General features: G+C 40.3%; 2 protein-coding genes across 3 annotated transcripts; both read right to left on the minus strand.

Moving 5' to 3' along the window:
* Positions 1-402: 402 nt before the first annotated feature.
* On the minus strand, positions 403-24,102 carry LOC130628589 (uncharacterized). 2 transcript variants are annotated; one of them, XM_057441560.1, is made up of 3 exons: positions 22,478-24,102; positions 21,571-21,724; positions 403-2,662 (listed from the first exon to the last, which is right to left on the minus strand). In XM_057441560.1, the coding sequence occupies exons 2-3, from the start codon at positions 21,662-21,664 to the stop codon at positions 1,515-1,517; spliced, it is 1,242 nt and encodes a 413-aa protein (XP_057297543.1). In that variant the 5' UTR covers positions 21,665-21,724; positions 22,478-24,102; the 3' UTR covers positions 403-1,514. The 2 variants fall into 2 exon arrangements, with proteins under 2 accessions (XP_057297543.1, XP_057297542.1); XM_057441559.1 differs by lacking the exon at positions 22,478-24,102 and having other exon boundaries at positions 21,571-22,471.
* LOC130628591 (uncharacterized) lies at positions 9,790-10,842 on the minus strand. The gene has a single exon (XM_057441562.1). It carries the CDS (start codon positions 10,617-10,619, stop codon positions 9,792-9,794), a length of 828 nt encoding a protein of 275 aa, XP_057297545.1. The 5' UTR covers positions 10,620-10,842; the 3' UTR covers positions 9,790-9,791.
* Positions 24,103-24,120: the final 18 nt, after the last annotated feature.

Below are 24,120 nucleotides of genomic sequence, written 5' to 3' on the forward strand. Positions count from 1 at the left end.
AGAAGAAGAAGAAGAAGAAGAAGAAGAAGAAGAAGAAGAAGAAGAAGAAGAAGAAGAAGAAGAAGAAGAAGAAGAAGAAGAAGAAGAAGAAGAAGAAGAAGAAGAAGAAGAAGAAGAAGAAGAAGAAGAAGAAGAAGAAGAAGAAGAAGAAGAAGAAGAAGAAGAAGAAGAAGAAGAAGAAGAAGAAGAAGAAGAAGAAGAAGAAGAAGAAGAAGAAGAAGAAGAAGAAGAAGAAGAAGAAGAAAAAAAAAAAGAAGAAGCTACTCGGCTGTTAGCATGCAATGCACGCAGAAAGACGAGTCGTAGCCCTTAAATTAATTTAATGCACCAACTGTATTTTTTTATAACTCCTGTTAAATAAATTTTTCGTTGTGAAATACTTTTTTTTTTTTTTTTTTGAAAAAATAAATGATTGCACCAAAAGTGTCCGCTGACAGCGGAATAGCAGAACTATTATTTCAAGGTGATTGACTTTGCATAAATTTTGTTCCGCACGTAAGTGAGTGTTGGAATGGTCAAAAATGTCCCTAGTTAGACGCATTTCTCGTTCAATTATAGCTGCAATCCCTAATTCATTGTTGTTTCAAGGCACGTCTTCACAGAGCCTCAACTTTATTATGGGGAGGGGGGAGGTAAGACTGAAAATTCTAAAATATCATTAAAAAATAATTTTTTAACAAAGTAATTTTATTGTGAGATTGTAGTGTCGCAATGGTCAATACCTGATTGGGAATATCAGGAAAAATCGACAGTCGGGAAAAATCAATAGTCGGAGAAAAATTAGTCACCCAATGCATAGTCGCTTTTCCTCTACTAATGTTGAGTCTCAGGTGAAAAAAAACCCACTGTTTGGACAATAAACATATTTTTTTCCAGTTTTCTTTTTCTCTCTTGTCCCCATCAAATTTTATTAGTTAATATAAAAAAAACTGGATGATTTGATTTAAGAGGAGCAAAATTTGAATATTTTAACAAAAATAGATCGGTAGTAATTCTTGGCAGACTTTCTTGTTGAGTTAAAGTTAGTCTTTAGAAAATTATTAGTTAGTGATTGATTTAGTCAAGAGAAAATTATTCTTCCGTATTTAGAATAATCGTGGAAATGTTCAGTCGGGGCTAACTTTAGTCACGGACCCTCAAAATCAGTAACTTTTCCCGTTTTTTCCAAATAAACCGGGCATTATTGAGTATAGTCGTTAGCCCGTGGAAAAATCCACGGGTTCACCCGTCGCAGCTAAGCTACCATTTTGCGTGACAGACAGACGGACGGACAGACGTATACGGGCATTATAATATAGATTATCGGGTGCTATCAAGCGTTACTTGAGTATGTTCTCAGTTATCTTTTTGTGGTAAAGTAAAGTACGATAAATCAATTTTTAATTTCTTCTATTCACAATGTCAAACTGTTTTCCCAACAGTACAAGACATGATGTCAACTCGATATAGTTTCGTTCTAATAAGAACGCATACTCGGCAAACAATGTACGACACGATGTAAACCTAGTATTACATTATGTTCTTTTTCTTTTCCCTTCTTTCTTTTTCCACGTTGTCTTTCTTTTCTTCATTCTCTTTAATTTATTTTTATTTTTATTTTTCGTACGCAAACTTTTGTTAAACTTTTTAGACCTCTGAACAAGACTTTTTAAATGTGCAGAAGTAGACTTTGTCTCAGCTTTCTCAGACTTCGATCCCTTTGGTTTTAATCCTTTCAAACTTATAATGTATTTTTGAGCCGGTTTAAATAATGGTAGGCCAGCAGATTCTGGTTCTGGTTTAAATAATGGTATCCCAGAAGAGGTCGGTTCTTCAAGTGCCGGAACCAATGATGGGATCTTATACGCAGTTCCATTCAAAGATGATGACGTCAAAACTTCGTATGGATTCGGACCAATAAGCGGTGGTAACGGCTTATGATAGACCGGAATTGTATATTCTCCTGATCTAGCTGGAAGTTGATACATTGGGTATCCAGTGTTTATATCTTGAGTTGGAGACTCCTTTTCAAATGTGGGTGGACCTAAAGTGGGCGTAGCGGGCGCTTTCTCTGCACCACCTGGTAATGTTTGCCCATTGATTAGCGGGCGTGACGAGGACGCGTATCCACCTCTTTCAGGACCCTTTCCACCCTCTCCAGATTTGGAACGATCTACATCTTGCGACGTATCTTCCGGCGCTTTTACTGGCGTTTCCATGAAGTTTATGTGCGGGCCACCCGCTTGGGCGTGGAGGATTTCCGCTTGCTTTTCCAACTCTTTTGCTTTGCTTTCTAGCTGTACCGACTGCATTTTTAAGGAACCTGCAGATGCTATAAGGTTACTTACTTGCGTCTCCATGTTCTGGGCATTCTCCACAACGGGATGTGGATTGGATAATAAGGGGTTTGAAGGCCTTTGCATTGCGGGATCAGGTTCATTGTCCTCCTTATAATCCCCCACAATAAAGTCATTTGGAATTGTAAAATGGTAACCGTGGGGAAAATCGTCTTTTTTATATACGGAGTTCGCTAAATGTCTTTTACGTTGTCTATAGTAAAATCCGTTGTCGACCTTTCGTGCTGTCGTTATAAATGTTCGTTTAACAAGTTCTTCGGCAGCCTGCTCGTCAGGCGTCAAAACAGTAGTGTCGTCGACGTCGTCGTATAATTTGTTTGTGACGTCTAAAAAAAGAATTAAAAAGGGGGATGAATTAATCATGATAAATCTAACTGTCCTTTGGGAATGTCAATAAAACAATGAGAACGTAAACTCGTGAATAGGTCTGCCATCTTCTAGAAACATCCGCCGTTAAAATCCGCCGTTTAATCCGTCGAATAATATAAGTCAGTACAAAGTTTGGTACACTTCAAATGTTTAAAAAAATCTTTGTTGATAGAAACGTCGAGATAAATGAAAAAAAGCAAGATTATTGATATTAAATTAAGAAATCGTCTTTTAAACTGTCCTGTTGACTGACCCGAAGTTTTAGTCGACCCATATTTTTCTGAAACCTTAAGAGATAGGAAAATGCCGATGTTAGGACAGACCCACTTAGCACTTTACCATTCCACGTCAAATTATAGGCCATCCACGTCAAATCAACGATAGAAGAGTCTATAAAATCCGTTAGCACCTACGAATGTCCGGATCCGCCCCAACCCCCCAACCCCCGCCGTGTCCCCTCCCCTCCCCATGGGTCCCTACCCACCCTCATCTGTCGTGCCTTATAATTTATAGTGTTATGTGTGTCTATAATGTCCTCTCGCCAGTGTGGTAATACCATCTTCCAAAATTATGCGTTTATCATCATCGGCATTGAGCGCCAGTTTGTTTGTTTCCACCGTGTGAACATCATGCTTAATCGATTGAAAGGTCATTTGGGTTCTGTAAATGTTCTCACCCTCAAACAGGCATCTCTTATAATCATCGAAACCTATGGTCTCCCTTACCACGCATTTCTTCACCCCCTTACATCTCTTACCCTCCCTACCACATAGCTGTTTGTATGCGTATGTCTTAGCTCTTAGGGCGATGAACTCAGTCATCACCTTACCACCCAACTCGTCCTTCATCAGCCCAATGATCTTTTTATTCAAACCTAATGGTAGAGGTCTACCATCTTCCTTATCATACCCAGATGTGTCAAATCTCGCAGACACATCGTTCGCGATATCTTTGTAGAAGTCGTCTGTTTTTATGTGGTAAACGAATGAATCCGTATCCATGTAGCAAAGCTTCACATCATCACCATATTTCGGTCTCATGTAATCATGGTGGAACTCATACATAACCATCTTGGATAGATGGAGGATTGTGGGGCCGAGGTAGATCGGTTTGTTCATCTTGATCTTGATCTTAGACATCTCTATCCCCATCAGTGTTTCCGAGAAACGGATTGCACCCCTGAAGTTTGGCTTCATCACCATTTTCTCATAATTCTTTTGGTTGGTGGCCAAACGTATATCCTTCTGTCTTCGTTGATTCTCCATTGTCTTACCAAAGACGGAATTGTTCATCAGCTTGAAGAAATCCTTTTCAAAGTCATTCTTTGACTCCGTGCGCAGCTGTGTATTGAAGTCGATGTAAGGTTTCAACCATGCGCTCTGATCAAACCTCAGTACCCTATGAACCTTATCCAGAACAAGACCGTGATTCAAAGCTTGAGCAAGCGCACGGATATGAATCACATAGTTCTTCTTGTCCGAAAGACATGGTGTCAGCTTCTCGACACCATTGATAACCTTCCTCTCAGGCATGAAAGGAAGATCGTTATGTGCGTCATGAAGATCATGTGGATATCTAACATCAACCTCAAGCATGTACCCCTTTTCACCGTTTTCCACAGCCAACTCTGAAATGAGTTCGGGTGTAAATTTACCGGAATCATCCCACTCAAACCCCCCAGTGGGCATCTTCTGTATCATAGCCCATCCATACAGATTGTTAGCATCAAGATACTGTAGATAGGTTTTATCTTCTGAAGTATTATACATATCACCCATATATGGATTATTTGCCTTCGCGTGTCTGTGAACGGCCTGACAGAGACCACCCCTAATACCCATCTCCACAAACAGTAACATATCCATATCTGACAACAAATCCAGCTTAACATCTGTCTTTTTCAGGCATGCCTGCCAAGCTAATCCGGGGGCCGTGTAAAAATGAGCGGGATCTAGTTTATAGTTTTTCAAACATGTCTCTCTGAATGTCTCAAACACATCACTCAGAAACAGAACATCCGTCTTGAGATAGATATCATGATAAACGCCCATATTTTCAACTTTCATGTCCTCCCACACCTTCTGGGCATGCGCATAATCAGCATCGCTGATACCATTCATGTTCAACTTGCTATAAAAGTCATCTTTCGAAGGAAGCCTGGTTTCATTAAACCTATCGAATGAATCAACATACTCATATGGGTATACACCCTTCCTTCTCATTATGTTGAATTGCTCATCATTGAAGAATTTTCTAAGGTTTTTACACTGATCATCGGATAGATTGTCAGCCAAGGAACCTAATCCTCTTGACATAAATCTAAATGAATCGATGAATCTCAGCTTTATCTTTTTGTCTTTGGTCTCACCATTTTTGTTGGTGTATTCACCAACCTTAACATCGGTAGAGAAAGAGATATATTTCTCTTTATTTTCAGCGATTACACTCATACCACCTTCTCCATACTTCTTCGCAAGCTCTTTGATAAATAGATGCGCATCATATCCGCTCAGATTATGGAAGACAACCGGAATATAATTAGGCACCTTGTAACGGAGATTACATTCCATGTGTGCCGATCCACGAAACTTGCCGGTAAAATGACAGTGATCCCTGACCTTGATGTCATCATCACCAAATTCTCTCATACAGATGTGGCAGTTGGTGGAATTTTCATATCCATCAAGTTCTTCATCGGTTAGATCTTGCATACCAAGTTGTGGAAACATGTTGTATAACCTTTTCGCCTCGGAAACCACATGATCCACAAAGCGCGGAACACAGTCATCACCACGGTAAAGCTTCAGAGGGTCCAAAACTTCACCATGAGCATATTTACTATAACAACAGAATCCGGTGGGGATATGTTTACCAACTTTCTCGGTGGACGATCCACACTCTATCTCTTCAGGTTTTGTAAAAGCTTCAAAATCGGCATACATGATGAATGGGGCTTTGAGCTGGTACTGACCGTGGGTGAAGGTTAAGGTGCTACCCTCCTTAGGGAGTTGAATATTAACGGCATCGTTATTCTTACAATACTCAAAGTGCTCATCCCTTTTCCGTTCGCTTGGAAAACCAGAGAGACAATTTAAGCAATAATGCTCTTTATGTTCATGCTTTGAGTTGGCCTTGCTCAGGACACCGCTCAGGTTCTTAACAGCGATATAATGCCTCTTATCCCCTTCACACAGTAAAAACAAAACAACCGTCTCATCCCGGTCAAGATGCTTCGACTTTCGGCACATATAGACACCCTCTATGTCATCTTTTGTCAAAACATGCACGGCGATATCAGGGTTCCTTCTCTCAAATAAATCTATCTTGTTTAGAGCCATTGGGAAAGTTAGACCACCCCAATTGCACTTGTCTTCAAACTTCTTAAGGTTTGAGATTCGTTCAGGATGATTATCAATCTTATCATGATTGAGAGCAGCGATAACGGCCCATTTGAAGCATTCTTCATCCTCGTTATGTGGGTTAATCACAGATCGCTTTCCACTGAAATTCTTGGGTAGCGGTAAGTAAGAACTACCTCTCGTTAATTTTAGCTTATGAAAGTCCACATGCATATGCAAGATTTTATCGATTGTGAACCCACTGGCGGGTAGAGCAGGGTTTTCAATCTGCTCGATTATCTTATTACGGATCCGATCAAAAACATTAGAAATGTCATCGTTGGAATGTAATACCTCCATATAGCTATTGAACGCTTTGTCAACATATACACGTGGGGCATCGGTCGAGCCGGTGTCCTCCTTTACCCATTTCACCCACAGTGTAGCCTGAGTCTTCAGCGACTTCTTCTGCCTGAGCACTTCCTTCATCAACCTCTTAACGATAGGCTTAAGCTGTTTGAGAAAGACCTTGACATTCCTCTTCTTACCATCCGAGTTTATCTTGAAACGTTTGTATGAACGGTCAAACGCCTCCTCAATGGGAGTATAGGGGTTTTCCTCTTTCACCTCTTCCACCTCTTTCACCTCTTCCTCTCCACTGCCCTTTTTATACAAACCCATGATCTTATCCTTCATGGTTTTGAAAGCTTTTGTTGTTTTATCCTTAATAGCCTTAGGTACATGTTTCGTCAACCAGTCTCTCCATTCAATCAACTTGCTTTTCAATATAGGTCTGGTTTTAGCCATTTCTTCCTGCTCAAAAATATCCATGTCAGAGCCAGATCTAAATGGTCTAGGTCTCGGTCTCGGTGTTGGTATGGGTACAGATCCATCGGATCCTAGAAAACTCCCCAGAGATTTGATTGATGTAGGTGGTACATGTATGGCGGGTCTAGATGTTGGTAAAGGGCTGTAGAGTCTAGGCGGTCCGGTGTATCTAGGTGCCGGTGTCGGTCTCGACACCGGTCTAGGTGCCGGTCTCGGTCTCGGTCTCGGTCTAGGTCTCGACACCGGTACGGGTCTCGAGGGTCTCGGCATGGGTACCGGTCTAACCGGTGCTGAAACGGTAGTTGGTCCCAATAATTCGATAATCTCGGCCTTTCTGAGCTTTGCGTAGCCATGTAGGCCGCGTTCCTTAGCGAGTTTTCTTAATTCAGCAAAGGTATTTCTCGAAGTCATGCTTGCGTATGATATACGAATACAGAATCTTTAACCCTTTTTTAAAAAAAAATCGTAAACCGTGTTGGAGGGTCATGAGTGTCCTAGTTTGTGGTTGCCACACCGTGCTAAAATTGTAGTAAAACACGCTAAAACACACAGAGTGCCGATCCACCGTGGGTGAGTATCCATCGACACCACGGGATTTTTTGTTACCCGCCTGAGTAACAAAGGCCAGGAATTCGTATATCATATCCAACCATGTCTTCACCGATCGTACGCGCCCTCACCTACAGCAGAGAATATATTGATGACTTTAGTCTTTTCACGCTCCCTGATTTAAGAGCCAGAGCGAGGTACCTTGGCCTACATGGATACTCCCGGCTCAGAAGGGCTGAGCTTATCAGATTATTATTATCGATTGATCTATCGCATTATTCCCGCCGGATAGCAATCGAGAGTGTTTCGACACCTAGACCGACACCACCCACCTACAGTAGAGAATATATTGATGACTTTAGTCTTTTCACGGTCCGTGATTTACGAAACCGAGCGGGTTTCCTCGGCGCATCTAGATACTCGCATCTAAGAAGGGACGAGCTTATCCAATTATTATTATCAATAGATCATACTCATTATAATGAGCCCGGACCCACCAGACCACCTCCATTTCAACAACCGGCACCTGGATCGGTACCAGCACAGCTTGACATTGATGAAGATGAGGACGATGATGAGAAGAGGACGACGAGGACAAGAGCGCTGATTGATCGTGATTTTTTTAGTGATGACGATGATGACCTAGATGAAGATGATAGATGTATCATTTGTCTTTCTAAAAGAAAGAGCGCAACCTTTGTTCATGATAGAACGGGACATTGCTGCTGCTGTTTATCGTGCGCATATAAATTGGAAAAGGGGGAAGATAATTGTCCCGTGTGTCGAGCGCGAATAGATTTTGTCATTAGACAATATTGAACATGAATTCCCGATATTTGTTACCCGCCCGAGTAACAAAAATCCTGAGGTGTCGATCGTCCCCCAAGACTGAGCCATAGCGGCCATATCTGCCGACCACCCTGCGCGATCCCCAGCATCATCTTTACCAGAAACAGGTAAAGATATCGCCCCCTTTTTCACCAACCTTGCACATAATCAGGAGGTAATTCTGTATCTTCAGGTATTAACATCAATTCCTCTTTTACAAAAGCCCGTCCGGGTCCGTCTTGAACATAGTACATTACACGGTTACCAGGTTGCGCTATTACCTCACGCAATCTATATGTGTTTTTCGACCATATTCTATCGGTTGCCCGTCTCCGCCCATCATCATGCTCTTCACCAGGTTGTAGTAGATATCTATACAGGCCATCTTTTGGTAATTCTACTTCAGGTGGATAATTCTCTTGATTAACCAGAGGCACCTCTTTCATTATAATAGCATCTTTTGGTTTCATACCAATCATCTGCGTCTTTGTATCGTTTAGCCTATCAATCAGTTTATACAGATGCTTAACCCATGTAGATGATACCTTTTCAGAATCATTCAGTTCTTGAGCATCTTGTATTTTGAATAAATTTTCCGCAAGTATCTTGTTCAACGCCTCAACAAAAGCTGTGTGCGTATGCTTATATTTTGTAGTCGCCCTTTTAATTTCAACCTTATGCTTCTCCAACAGCTTTGTCACATCTGCTTTGAATTCTGAACCGTTATCACATTGGAAAGTTTTTGGATAAGTTAATGGTCCGGCCTTGTAGATGTCTTCAATCATAGCGGCAACCTCTTTGGCTTTCTTAGTCCTCAAAGGTCGGGCTACCTTGTATCTGGAAGCAGCATCGATTCCCGACAAAATGTACTTATATTTATTACCATACAGTATGTCACCGGGCATGTACAATAAATCGAATTGATGTAAATCATTAGGGGTGGTAACTTCATAATGTGGTCTTTCAACATGTTTTGGGGCGGGTAAATGTACTTGCCAAAATGCTTGTTTTGATAGCCACTTCTTAATCTCCTTTGGTTTGAAGCCGAATCCTCTTAAATTCTGAACAGCCTTTTGTCCTTTCCATAAATTTTGAGGTTGATAGTAAGTCTCTTGAAGTTTTGACATGTTTTATTTATGCACACCTTTATTTATCTCCTTTTTGTTATGATGTGGTACGATAAAAGTGCTTAAAGTTTTTATATGTATATGTATATGCGTATATGTCGGACATGAATACCACACCAGACTACAAATTGATGAAACTGCGAGAGTTGCAAGAGGTTGCTAAATCCCGCGGAATTAAGTATATCGTGGGTATGAGAAAGGCTAAACTGGTTGAGGTGATTGAGAAGAATGATCTCGACCCATCCTACACCATCGATCCGGATACCAAACGGCAACGGTACGGATACTATTCAAGGTGGAGGACGAAAAACAGGGAGGCATATCTAAAAGCTCAAAAACGTTATAACGACAAAAGATCTAAGTGATTGTGCGCATTTTTGTTACTCGGGCGGGTAACAAAGGCCGGGAATTCGCGTTCAATATTGTCTAATGACAAAATCTATTCGCGCTCGACACACGGGACATTTATCCCTCCTATTATTCTCCAATTTATATGCACATGATAGACAGCAGCAGCAATGTCCCGTTCTACCATGAACAATGGTTGCGCTCTTTCTTTTAGAAAGACAAATTATGCATTTGTCCTCGTCCTCTAGGTCATCATCGTCATCACTAAAAAAATCACGATCAATCAGCGCTCTTGTCCTCGTCGTCCTCTTCTCATCGTCGTACTCCTCTTCCTCTTCTTCCTCCTCTTCCTCCTCATCGTTGTACTCCTCTTCCTCTTCCTCCTCATCATTGTACTCCTCTTCCTCTTCCTCCTCTTCCTTCTCATCGTCGTACTCCTCGACATCATCTATGTCCATATATGTCCATATTTCATACGGACCCGTGGCGACTGCATAGACGCGCGCTTCTATTATGGGAGTTCCATAGTATCCGAGTCCGACTCCTCCGGTGCGTAAGACACTTCGAGCTTTTACGTGTTCTATAATATCATCATAGGATTTATGATCAGAGTCCGGACCGATCCCCTCAAAGTCATCATATTGTAGTTCCAATATTTCGACCATGTTCAGTAATTCTTCGCAACAAGATCTGCTGGATGCGGAATTCAGGCATGGGTCTATTGTGCGGCCGAAATATTCGTCCGCCCAGGAGCCGAATCTTTCGAGGAACTGTCGGTTTTCGTCATCTGTAAATCTCGACGTCATGGTTGGATATGATATGATATGATATACGATATAGGAATTTTTATTCCAATTTTTATAGATCGTATTTGAGGTTAGCGATCCGCACGCCATGGATATCTCCACCCACCGATATTTGTTACCCGTACGAGTAACAAAAATGCGCACAATCACTTAGATCTCTTGTCGTTATAACGTTTTTGACATTTCAGGTACGCCTCCCTGTTTTTCTCCCTCCAGCCGGTACAGTATCCATACCATCCCCGCTTGGTATCCGGATCTATGGTGTATGACGGATCCAGATCATTCTTCTCAATCACCTCAATCAGCCTGGCCTTTTTCATCGCGCAAATATACTTCACCCCACGAGCTTTGGCAATCTCTCGCAACTCTCGAAGTTTCATCAATTTGTAGTCCGGCGTGGTATTCATGTCCGACATATTATGGCATATACATGTACGGCTAAAAACTTTAAGCACTTTTATCGTACCACACGAAATATGCGAGCGGTGTACATGCGCACATCACTAACCTTGATTTACGGTCCTTCTGAGGCTTTGAACCTCGTCCATTAGACTTTTTTCAAACTGGCTGCGAGTTTCGCTCTCCATCTTTCTGTCGGTTTTCGTCATCTTGTCCAGAGCTTCGTAGTATATACCGCTCAGGGTTTGAAATTCAATGTGACTAATGTCGTCATTATTCAGAGCCCGCGAGACGGAGTTTTCAAACACGGCGATGGCGGACGTCGCAACATCATATAATTTCATGACCTTGTCAAGTTTGCTCCGATATCTTTTAATCAGGGCCATGACGGAGCCCGTGAAAATGGTTCCGGACAGTGCTACGGCTTCCAATCCCACGGAAGCGGGGATTCCGATGAGCGTGGCACCGGTTACCACCGAACCTATGCCCGAAGCGACGGTTAGGGCCGTGGCGCTGGCATTTAAAAGCACCAGTCTGTGCAGCGTCTTGTTATATTTCTCATATTTTGTATTGAACTTATCACGTAATTTTCTAAGCTCCCCAAGTTGAGAGTTCACGGTATTAGTATTAAACTTGTCCTGCTCGCTCGAATACTCGGGAGCCGTGGGTAGCTTCGGATAAATCTCTGCCATTGTGTGGTTACTACAAAGAAAAAAACTTTACTCTAAATAACCTATATCCAGTTTATCCAGATCCTTGAGAGTTTCATGATAAGTATCACACAAACTCTCAAAATCTGCTCTACAGATGTCCCGAGTGTTCCAGGGTAGCGTTTGATCGAACACATCGATGGCATTTTGTACAACGCGATACGCGGCTCTTAATTTGTCAAGTTTCTCCCGATATGTTCCGACATATTGGCTGGTAACCGCATAGGAAGCCGAGCCCAACAGACACATGCCAGAATTCTGCATGTAATTCCCACGGGGACCGCCTAAATTTCTAATAATGGTCGCCGCGGTCGCTATCGAGCCGGCAATGGCCGCGGTTCCGGATAATCCCTCCAGAACCGACCATATGATCAGAGACCTCCAGCGTTCCTTCTCGAGGTCTTGGAACTTGCCTCGTAATTTCACCAGCTCCTCAAGTTGGGAATTGGATATATCCGTTTTAAAAGTTTCTTCTCTGGTACTAGAACTCTCTGCCATTTCTATTATATTAGGAAAAAAACTATCCTTTAAATAAAATAATGGCGGACATTGATATTGATCCGTTTGGTGACCATGGTCAACCTGACGAGGGTACCGATGACTCCACACCTCTGGTACCGAGGGAGCGCACGCGTGTGCAGATACACACACCTGATGAGGAGACATCATTCGGTGGAGGAACCTCTCTGCGCTCCAGAGTTACTAGTGAGCGGGTTAAATCGCTCTATGAGAAGCTATTAACTATATATCCAAACGAGAACCCGAGCGTGATACATACCGATCTGTTTGAGACTCGCGATGGTGAATTATACTACAAGGATGATAACAGACCGCTGACACATGGCGGATCTCTAAGGTCTACCGGTACCATTGCAGATATACTGGGCAAGAAAAGGCTGCGCAATTTGGGGTTCGATATACCGAAAGGTAGTATAACCCCCCGACAGGCCGCTAGGCTAAACAAAATAGAAGAGAGACTACCGTCACCGGATAAAATAGAGAATGCGACCGATATAGAATTAGAAACCATGTCTGGAGATGTTGTGAACAGTGCGGAAGATTTAATTTCATTGGTCAAACAACAATCTGTAGACCATGAAGCAACCCAGACCGGCGATCTATTTGAATATCCTATGCGTGAATTGCTAGGATTGGATAGATCATTGAGAAACATAAGAGGAAGTCTTCAGGATGAAGTTGCAAAAAAGCTTCAGCTCGAACAGCATATTGACAGAGAAAAAAACAAGTTGGAAGAGATGGAAAACACACCAAATATGACCGAGGAACAACAAAATGAAGCGAAAGAAAGGTTGAAAGGTTTGCAAAATGAGTTGAAAGGCCGGCAAGAGATTATCGATATTCTCAAAGGTAAACTTAACAGTCATATAAAAAGCATCAGGGAGACAATCGCCAAAGTACTTGACAAAGAAACCACATTGGGTGAAAAGATACGAACCCTATTCCGTGAGCAGGGTATCACCATCGTCAGTGTACTAACGGCATTTGGTATGGTTATCGGCCTTCTAGTTGAAACTTTGACGCCTGGGGGTGGGGGGTCATCCACCGGTAATACAAAAAATCATGAAAAAACCGAGGGCGGTGCGAGGGAATGGATAAAGAACAAGCTGAGCGCGCTGGGATCTCTCCTGGGTAGATTAGCCGGTGCCGCAGCCGCGTCCCTACCGGGTATAATTGGATCCATCGTATCGTGGATCCTAAATAGAGCAAAGGAGGTCGTCGGTTGGTTGAGTCAAAACCTGTGGGCTTTGATAGTCGGAATCGGAGGTCTGATATACACCTACATGGTGACAAAGCGTTAGCTATTCCGAATATATGTTACCTGTGTCATGTAACATAATACCCGCGGCATGGTACTATTTTTCGAAATACCACACGGCGCCTCCGACACCAATCATGCTTAGCGCGATAAATGCCAATTCCCGTTCATGCTGGCCATTGCTGGGTGTATAAAAGTCGCTCAATACGGGCCTGCGCGGAATATCTGTGAGAGGTGACCCTCCAAATACTTTTTTATATTCCCGCATCGCGTCATCCAGCTCCGTGAATTTACCCTCGGCCTTCTTCTCAAGTCTGAGCTGCTTATTGATAAAGTCAACCCTCTCTTGTCTTTTACGTTGCCATATAACCTGAGCCTTCTGCAGCTGTTCTATGGCTAGATCATGCCGCTTCCGTTCCTTATCTATCCTATCCTTTGATAAACTTGAAAAGAGGTAGCTTGATCCGGTGAAGGCCAAAGCGTTCGCGAAGGCACCTCCCAACATCATTGCAATTGAAGCCATGTTTATATAATCCGGTATAATATAGTGGCGTTATTTTAATACGATAGCCTCGGAGTCTATGACATCAGAGTCGTCTATGACCTCGGTATCGATGTATTCCACCTTGGGTAAAATCCTCTCAACTTTCTTGCGCTGGCATAAAACCCAGACCAACCATTCCAGTATTCGCAACATTATATATTTATAGTTTCAGGTATAATTTTTTGCTTAACTAGATATTCTCTTGTCATTTCACTTGCGGCGACTATGGCTACAAGCTTTCCGGTATCTTCCAGGTCAAACTTCTGAATTGAGGGTGGCGTCATTTTTAATACCTTTTTCCCGAGCATTGAATAGCCTACAGCGAAAACGCATACGACCGATGCTTTATAAATATCGTTGACTATACTTTTCTTATCCATGTCTTATATTTACTTCTAGATTATAATATCGCGATATTATCCCTTTATTCCATTTCAAGTTTACTCCTGGTTTTTCTAGTGTCCGATGGAGCTCTCGGTGGGGGATCCTTCACCTTACTCTGTGAGGTGTTGTTCCTCATCACCACCAACGCTCCAATTATTAGCATCACAATCACACCGCCGCCCATTATTGCGTAGTTGTTAACCCCACCCTTGGGAACATCTGTCACGGAATCCTCAATTACAATATCCTTAGGATCCTCCAACAGTGTCTGAGGTGTCGACCGCGTTGGTGTCGATTCCGTCTTCGCCTGCGTCTCTGCCTGCGCCATGAGCAGTCTTTTATAGTCTTCCCTCTGTTTGCGGTTGAATTCGGCCACCCTCTTACCAGCCTCAACCTTTTTAGGGTTCTTCGTTGTCACCTGAATAGGAGTCTGTTCCTCTGACATCTTTATTATCTATATCTATATTATTATTATTATTTGCGTTTAAATTTCTTCCAGCGATATAATGCCTACCTGTAATTAGACCCACACTGATTGGTGATAGTAGTGATCCGAACTTATAATATAAATCACATGTGAACCTTTGGAGTGCCGAGTTTAGGAATGGATCATTCTCCAGGTCATCACTCAGAGCTTTTTGATTTTTTATACCAAGGGCTGTACAAGCGCCCATGGAGTACATGTGGATTATTGACTGTCCTAAAGACTTAACCATTTGACCGGATAGTTTAGCCTCGTATATGGTGAACAGTTTATCCACCTCATCATTCTTGAGCTTCTGTATCTCCACCTCCGTATACATCTTACCAAGATATAACTTGCTATTCCCGGTCAGCACACACTCGAGCAATTTTTGTCTCTTCCCATCATCCTGGGCATCGATAAAAATTAGGTTGTCAATTACCGTTTCGGCCATTTTCAATAGCCATAGGTATTTTTTAATACAAAAAAGACAGAAACTAACCAATACCAGCAATAGCACTACAGCTATCACCAGTAATATGAAATTTATATATTCTATCATTATAGGATAGTACTGTAGTTTTCCTATAGATTTGTTACAAGACTCTTGTAACAAAAAAATGTCCATTCTAGCAAATCACGTGAGTTCTTGGATGTTCCATCCTCATGACTAAATGTGTATATTTGCCATCTTTCAGCCTTTCCTTAACCTTCTGGATCTCCGACGATTCAATGACATCATTCTCTTCGTGGATGGTTGCGAGATCATGTCTGTCCTTCGGATACCACACATATAACATTTTTGCCTGCCTTCGTAAGTTCTTCGGTATCGCGGTGTATGATTGTGTGAGTAGCCACATGGTGTGGTTTCGATGCCGACCGCTGATGGCCAGCTCCAGAAGCGGTTGCCTCTTTTTGTCCAGTTTCTCATCTGCGATGATGTCGTCGATCAGGAATAATGTTTTGTACCCGGCACAGAAATCCGTCATCTTTTGAATCCATTCATATAACATACCTCTGGGCTCAATTAGAATCACATATCTATCCCTCCAGAACCAGTTACTCCCCATATATGTCTTGTTCCATCTTAATGTTGGACATATAATCACAATGAAATCGAAGTGGTTGTAGTATTCACTCTCCAGCAGTGTTACTACGCGTTTGGATTTTCCGCAGCCAGTTGGACCGACGAATAGTGCCGTGTGAGGATCTTTCATGTAGTCCATCTTAATATAGTACATCCATAATTTCACCGTTTTGAATATTTAATTGAGCATCCATGATTAGATATATGTAGGCGTTTAAGGATCCCGCGGTTTCGGCCGTCTTTTCAACTTGTAGTGTGATCCCCTCGCTCGCATTTTCAATCCGTCGGCCGGTCCCGTGCAGTGAGTTTTCATCTATGGTTCTGAAATCCAGCCATAGAGCATATTTCGTGGTTAGGTAGTCCGCGACCTTCACATCATGTAGTTGCAGATGTTTCTGTATTTCACCGGCGTTGCTGTCCTTTTGCTTTCCCTCTGCGAAATACTTGCATATTTCACCATAATGCTCAAACGGTTGCATCCCCTGAGCGAAAAGTTGGTTAGGCTTACCCTCAACTATGGCGGATACCTTTTTGATCTTAGGATTGTAGAACCTACCGGTATCTCGTTTGTAAGCTTTCTCTTCCTCGAACAGAACCAATATACCCTTCAGGGACTTGCACGGTGTATTGAATGACCAATTCCACGTTGTGTCCGACTTATCCACCCTAATTTGTCTATGTCTCAGAAATCTGTCATAGAGTACGGCCATGTTTTGGTATTCATTTGAAATGAATCTGGCGAGTGTGGGTTGTGTCACAATCTCATATTCGAGAGATATGTTGGAGATTTTGTATTTAGCATCCGGCGCGGGTGCCGATGTGGCACCGGAAGGTTTGGTTGGTGTTGATAATACTACCCTGTCATAATTGTTGAATGTTATCTCATAACACAGCCTATTACCTAATCCGGCCTGATAATAAGGAATCGTGCTATCCAACATTTCAAAATCTAGTGGTATGGTGAACTTGTTTTTGTATGCATCATAGATTGCTTTGTCCGCTACCTCTGATGTATCTTTATCCGCGGCTCCAACTCTCAGTTTCATGCAATTTTCCGTGCACCCTTCATCAAAGATGATACCTTGTCTTATTGCATTTCTTTTTTCAGACTTGGTTAACCATAAATCTCTGTAGCACCCGAAAAGATCAAAGTCATCAATGCTCAGAATCTCGGTACCCTCGAACTTGATGGCCAACTTTTTAACAATTGCCCTCCCTATGTTAGAGACCAATGTTCTCTTCGTGTCGACTTTTGACTCGAGTTCAATGTCGAAACTTATTTTCGAAGTACCCGGAACAATGACATCATCGTTACCTAAATTAGGGAACCTAATCAGGAGTAACTGGTTCTGATCAATCTCACTTGGGTTGTGAGTGACAATTACTTTTTGATGCGTTCCTTTTACGCCATGTGCGATCCTAAGTGAACGCTCTGGGTTTAACTTTTTCCCGTATTCCATTCTATTCCATATTACTTTTATTTTATTTTACTTTAATTCGGTTAATGCTACGGTATCATCTGTCCGCCGTATCTCTTATGTGTAGTGTAACTGCTGTCTTCATACCACCCCATAGCACCTTACCATCCTGACCTGTGACTCTCATGGTAAGTGATTGAAGTAAACCTTTCTTTAGTTTCTTATATTGCGGATTTTTCGGTTCAATATATGTAAAATCACCACCATACTCGGATATATGATATGTCATCAGGTTGTTGCTATATTCACCATCTTTAAGATTTAACGAGTTATCCAATTCATTAAGATTAAAATGTAGTTCCGTTATACCCCCTAGATTGAATATTTTACTCAACTTAGAGTTTCTAGCTAGTTGTGTTGATTTTACATCACCTCTCACGATTGAATTCAACTCCCTCCCTGTGTAGTGCTGACCCTGTTGTAACCTAACCGTGGTAACTCCGTCAGCCAAGGGTATATCTATTGGAGCTGTAGCTACATATGTGACATTATCCGAAAACGTCTCCACGATCGCAACCTCCTTTGTACCATGTGAGTTGTCTATCGGTTGATACAAATAGATTTTCTTCTCGCTATTTACGTCCTTTATTGTGATATACATTATTATATTAGAGATTGTGAATATATTTAAATCAAAGAATGGATGACATTTTCAGATATAACCCGAATGCGGCATATAAGCCAAATGGGGGGCGGGATCTTCAAATATTGAGCGCTAGGGATCTGTACAAACAGGCCATTATTGTGTCTGAAAGTGGCTCTTTCCCCGCTTCCTTTCCTAATATTTTTACCAATTATGAACTTAGTCATAACGCGCAACGTATGAGAATTTGGAATGAGCAACCTTTTAGATTATGGCAAACCCAGCTAAATTTCGCCACTTGGTGCGCTTCAAGTGCCTGTGGGGTAAGTTCGGAACACCTGAAGGATGGTAGATCTATGGTCAGGTCAATATATCGTTTTCATGTGTATTATCACATTAGGCGAATCATCAAGCGCCTACAGACACCTCTACCCTTTGAGGATAGCTTCAATCGATACGACAATCCCTATTCAAATGAGGAGTTTTTAAAAATCTGCGGCGATTATGGAGTTGATCCCAACCCCATGAAATACAGGGGTCAGAACTTTTTCAGCTCATATCAAAAAAGACGTAAAGAATATCCGACTCCGGGGTTAAGTTATTTCACAAACGACTCCATGACGCGGTGGATTGTGGAAAAATCCGATGGATTTACAAAAACGGGCCTTGTGAAGATCTCGAGCAGTGTCAGGGCCTATGCATATCTTGTTCTTAGTTCTCAAGCCTCAGCGCGATCCTCCATCCTCGGTAATGATTCAAGTGCTCTGACCGCCCAAAAAGTTTTTATGAATAACCTTGAGGACATTGTTAACCGTAGGGTCGATATTCAGGAGGACATTAAACGTTATCAGGATACGTTAAACTACGCTTCAAGTAAGGTTGATTATTCGGTTGGACAAGGTATTTATATGTTACCTAGTGACATGAATCTCAGAATTAAGACAGGGGTGGTGGGTTACAACAACAAGATTTTGATATCGGGTGAGGATCTTACCATCGGTATTAATCGAAAGGTCAATGTTACCGAATCACATAAGATAACTAAAAAGAAGCCGGTAACACCCGATCATCCTGATATCCATCCTGATAAACACATTACCGTACACCACGTGGATACTACAGATAAACACATTACTGCACCTTACCACAAAGATACTCCTCCTACACACGAAGATGAGAAGATCGCTCTTGTGATTGTTATGACAACGGGTTATTTCATATGGTATTTGTTTAGATAAAGAATGACGTCAATTAAATGTCAATCAAGCCAGAATAACAATAGAGAAACAATGCATTCCTTACATACCAAATATCCTTAGCAACGGCTACTTTCGTTTTGACTTTTTTCTTATGTAAACAACTTTCTGGTATGTAAAATATGTAAAATCCTATTGTTATAAGCGTTTGATTGACAGATGGTAGATAACAAAAACTGCTTGCGTGTTGTTATTTATAAAGTGGTATAAAGAGATGTAATCGTGAATATAAACACAATGGCTTTTCCAACAGTTGAAGAATTTGAACAAAACATAGAACAAGTTACTCCAATCATAAAGTGGAGAGAGCTGCCTAAAAACGATATTTACCTTGTTAAATATGTGAAAGAGATGGAAATATCAAGACCTGGTGCTCTTTCTGAAAAATCTATGTATGCGGAGGTTCAAGATAGAATGGGAAATAAATATAAGACATGGTTGCCCGCAAGACTTTGTGATGAATTAAAGGATTATAGTTTCAAGGGTGATGCCTTTGTCAGATCAAATGGTCTCAAACAATCTCAAAATAATCATCAAAATCAATTCTTCAGTTATGACATTATGTGGCGCTAAACCTTGCAATGTTGCAATCATCTTTACTTGTTTCTGGTAAAGATAGACACACATAACACTATAAATTATAAGGCACGACAGATGAGGGTGGGTAGGGGGACCCATGGGGAGGGGACACGGCGGGGGGGTTGGGGGGTTGGGGCGGATCCGGACATTCGTAGGTGCTAACGGATTTTATAGACTCTTCTATCGTTGATTTGACGTGGATGGCCTATAATTTGACGTGGAATGGTAAAGTGCCAACGGGGTCTGTCCTAACATCGGCATTTTCCTATCTCTCCTTATACTTATCGTCCTTAACTTTCGTTACTTTGAATTTTCTTTACGTATGGCCAACAAGGTTCGGACATATTGTGATTGAATGTAACGGTTCAAAGTCTCTTTTCCAAGGTTTAATTTTAACTTTTAACTTTGTCTTCATTCCAATATCAATATGCAAAGCCCCTGAAACGGCGTTAATCATTCATCCTCGTGCCCAGGGTCTGAACCGTTATTATGGAGCGGCCAACAATCACCCTAACTAACCAAAAGGCGAAATGCCCTCAGAAGAAGATTAGTTAACCATTTTTTGTTTGCATATGTTGACTAATAATGGCCCTACTTATAAAGCATTGTTTTTGATGTTCGCGAAAAGAAATGTTGGAAATGTATTTTTTAGGGCTCTGGAAGGAATGTCTATTTTGTTTCGTAAAGTGTTGTCACGTTTGCTTTAAGTGATATATAATTGTCACTTGCGGTTGACATTTAAACTTATATTTTCTTATATTTCCCGTTTTATATTAAACACAGTCGGAAAGAGGATGATCTGTGGCACATTTTCAGTTATCTAAGCATCTTAAAATGTTAGGAGAATTTTCGTACAAAAAATGTTAATTTATCAACTTCACATATGTTACAGTAAATTGTTTTTTAGTAGTCCCTTCAGACCGCAAGCGTCAATGGTTGTTAACGTACTTAGTTCGAATACAATTTTTCCTCACAAAAAAGGATTCTTATCAGTCCTGGCTTCTCCACGTTTTTAGATTGTTTAGAATTGTGAACTGGTTTTCGGTTGGGAGAAAGAACAATTTCTTAGATAAACATATATTTTAATACAAAATAATTTAAAGAACTACTAAACTTTTCTTCTAAATTCACTGCAAAATTTTTAAAAAAGATTTGTAAGAAAAAAGTCGTGCAATGTGTGGGTCAGAATCGGTAATAAAAAGTAGATTCAAAGTTATTTACGATATTATAGCTAAAAAAAACAAGTTAAGAAAGACGGCAATCACCTAAAATCTAATCAATTTTTAACGATTTTTTTTTCTAACATTGCACATAACTGTACGTCTAACTCCTTTTCTGATTTGTGTTTTAAAAGATAAGTATTTCAAATAAAGGTTGATTAAAGAAACTGTAGTTTCGCAGTTTCCTTGAGTTAAGGATTCGTTGAATTTTTTGGCACACTCGATTTCTCATATTATAAGAAGTTTGACCTGCATGACGTTTTTTGCACAAATAGTAAAACGCAAACACATGTTCTTCCCGCATATTTTAATGACGACATAAAACCAAAACGCAGATTACCCGCGCTATTCTAGAGTTGGATTTGCTCACAATGACGAAACATATTAGTCCGCGGGAAATAGGTGAAAAGCGCGTGTTAGGTGTTGTAATACCTTGAAAAGAAATTTAACTGTATCTGCATTGGACTTCTTTAGGGAAGATTAGGGAATTTAATCTCCATAAACAATGAAACATAAAAACTAAAAGATAAGAGAGAAAATAAAATATACTTTTCAATTTACCTGGTAAGGACTTGAAATCTGATTTCGAATGTGAGCTAACCATCAGTGGTATAAAGACAAAGCAAAACACGATCATTTCGTGCTGTTGTTTCATGGCATTATATCATTACAAGATAGCATCGGTGGTTGTAACTGGTCAGCAAAAGGAATATTTCTAAAACAAAGGAACTTGGAAATAGAAAAATATTAACAAAGGAAGTTTGCAGGTTAAAAATTGTTGTTGTAATCCTGATCGTGTAGAGGATACACGAAATAAACTATAAATAATGTGAATATTGAATAAACACCCCTCCCCCACCCCAACCTCCTCTTTCCAGGAACCTCCCTAGGTCGGTTCAACTTTAAGGACGGCGCTAATTCGAGTAATTGTCATTGCTGGCCTCTTTCTCCATTCTATGACTTTTGCGGTTTCTGTATTTGCGGCAACAAAAACAATTAATTTAAAACAAAAGAACTGATTTTCTGTATGGATTTTTCACCAGTCTTATTAGTACCGTTAAAATACAATGCGTTAGTAGGACTTAAAGTAATCATTTATTTTTTAGTCAAAAAACAATTTTAAATAATAAAAGTTAAAATTGAAAATTGAATGGCTTCTTAGCATTCAATTTTTGACTATTTTGATAAAGCTTCCCTCATTTCAACAATAGGAGAGTGGGCGTGTTGTTTATCTGTTCGAATATTTTACCATTCGAACTTTTTACCATTCGAATTTTTGGACATTCGAATGTTTTTAGCGTTTCTGTTCTTAGTGTTTGTTATCGTTCGAAAATCGAAACAGAAGTTCGATGTTCACATTTTTGCGCGCATCACTGAATTCACCATGTTCCACTGTGATTTTAAATAAATCTAACCACAGGGAGTCTCAGTAGGTAAACAAAGGCATGCTACATCGAATTCCACTTACCTTAAAATAACGTCAAAAATTACCAGATCTAAATGTCCAATACAAATTTTATATATATATATTTTTATGTCTGGAATTCTGTTTTTTCTGTTTTGAAAAATGTTAAATCACTTGTTGTCTAAGGAGTTATCGAAGCATGAAGTTCGCATTTGCTGGAGAATATTTCATTGAATCAGATTTTCTGGTCACACGCTGTAACTTCGCATTTATATTTTTTAAGTAAAATTTAGTTTAGTATGTACGACAATAAAAACAAATATAAATCAGGGTATTGAAACAAGAAAAATAAATATAAACAACTTAGAGCATTTCATTTTTCCCATACACCGTCCTTCCAATAACCCTGTTCTTCAAATAATCCCGCATTACGAAAAGAATTCTCCAAAAAATGCTCCAACCTTGAAAAAAATCCTAAAAATAGTTAATTTGATCGTGAATTTTCTTTTTTTTCAAAGAACAGGATATCACAGTTCTCATTGGGTCGAGTTTGCCACCACAAAATTTTTCATAAAAATTTAAAAAGCCCTGGGAAAGAGGTTGATAAATCCACTGAATATGCATACTAAAAGGTATTTTTTGGAATTCGAGAATGGCCCTACCACTTCGCGTTTTGTTGATTTGATATTTTCAAAGGAAAAGGCTTTTGCGAAGAAGGGAAAAAAACGAGAAAGTTTTTGCTCTCGATAGTTTCTACTCACAAAAATAATCGAATCTGTGCGTGTATAGAATTAGCGCCAGGGTCAGGGTCAGGGTCAATGTCAGGGTCAGGGTAAATACTAAGTTATCGCCAGTAAGATAAAAAATGACTTCCAGTTTTTAGGGTGCTGTAAACCGTAAACACAGAAATCGGAATTTGTGTGAAGAGAAGGGTTCGGGCCCAGACTCTCCAACCTTTGCGCGTTATGTTGCTTTGCAGAAAATATTATAGTTGAATAAAGTTTGAATTTATTGCGATAGTGAGACATGAACATGATTGGGCTGTGTAAAATCAACTTATCACCCAAAATCACCCAGGATTATTGGAATGCCAACCAAGATGACACTTGTTACAAATAAAGTTGTTAATTCATTCATAAAATTTGGCTTATAACTTAGAAACATTTATTTGGCTGGAACAGAAACATGTGGCTAGCCTAACTCGAATTTTTGATTTTCTAAAAACACCATCCTTAATCTAATTTTTATGAATGTATGCTTATTTTTACTAAATATGCGATTTAATTTCACTATACATGCTGAGGCGAGTTATTTCAATATAGATACATGGAACAGGTTTTTAATGACACCCTCCTCCTTAGAGGCTAGAAGCAAAAATTATGTTGAAAGTTGGAATTACTACCTTCCGGGTATCGTTTAGAATAAGAAACTGCATTTTTTGTTGTTGCGAATGAAAAAAGAATGGCGGAAATTGATGTTAATGGTAGCTTGATTAAGGCTCTTTTTGATTTGATTTTTTTTCGGATTTTTCAGCAAATGAAAATAATTATAGAGATATTTTTATTATATGTCCATGGATTAAGAAATATTCTTGCCACGCTTTCGTCCGTTATACTGCGTCCAATTAAACTGAACGAAAATTTTTTTTTCAACATTGTAACTTCTAACTAAAAAAAATCCGAACTATTCAAAAAACCCAAAAATTA

The sequence above is a fragment of the Hydractinia symbiolongicarpus genome, chromosome 15 (genome assembly GCF_029227915.1).
Source record: "Hydractinia symbiolongicarpus strain clone_291-10 chromosome 15, HSymV2.1, whole genome shotgun sequence".
NCBI classification, from domain to species: domain Eukaryota; kingdom Metazoa; phylum Cnidaria; class Hydrozoa; order Anthoathecata; family Hydractiniidae; genus Hydractinia; species Hydractinia symbiolongicarpus.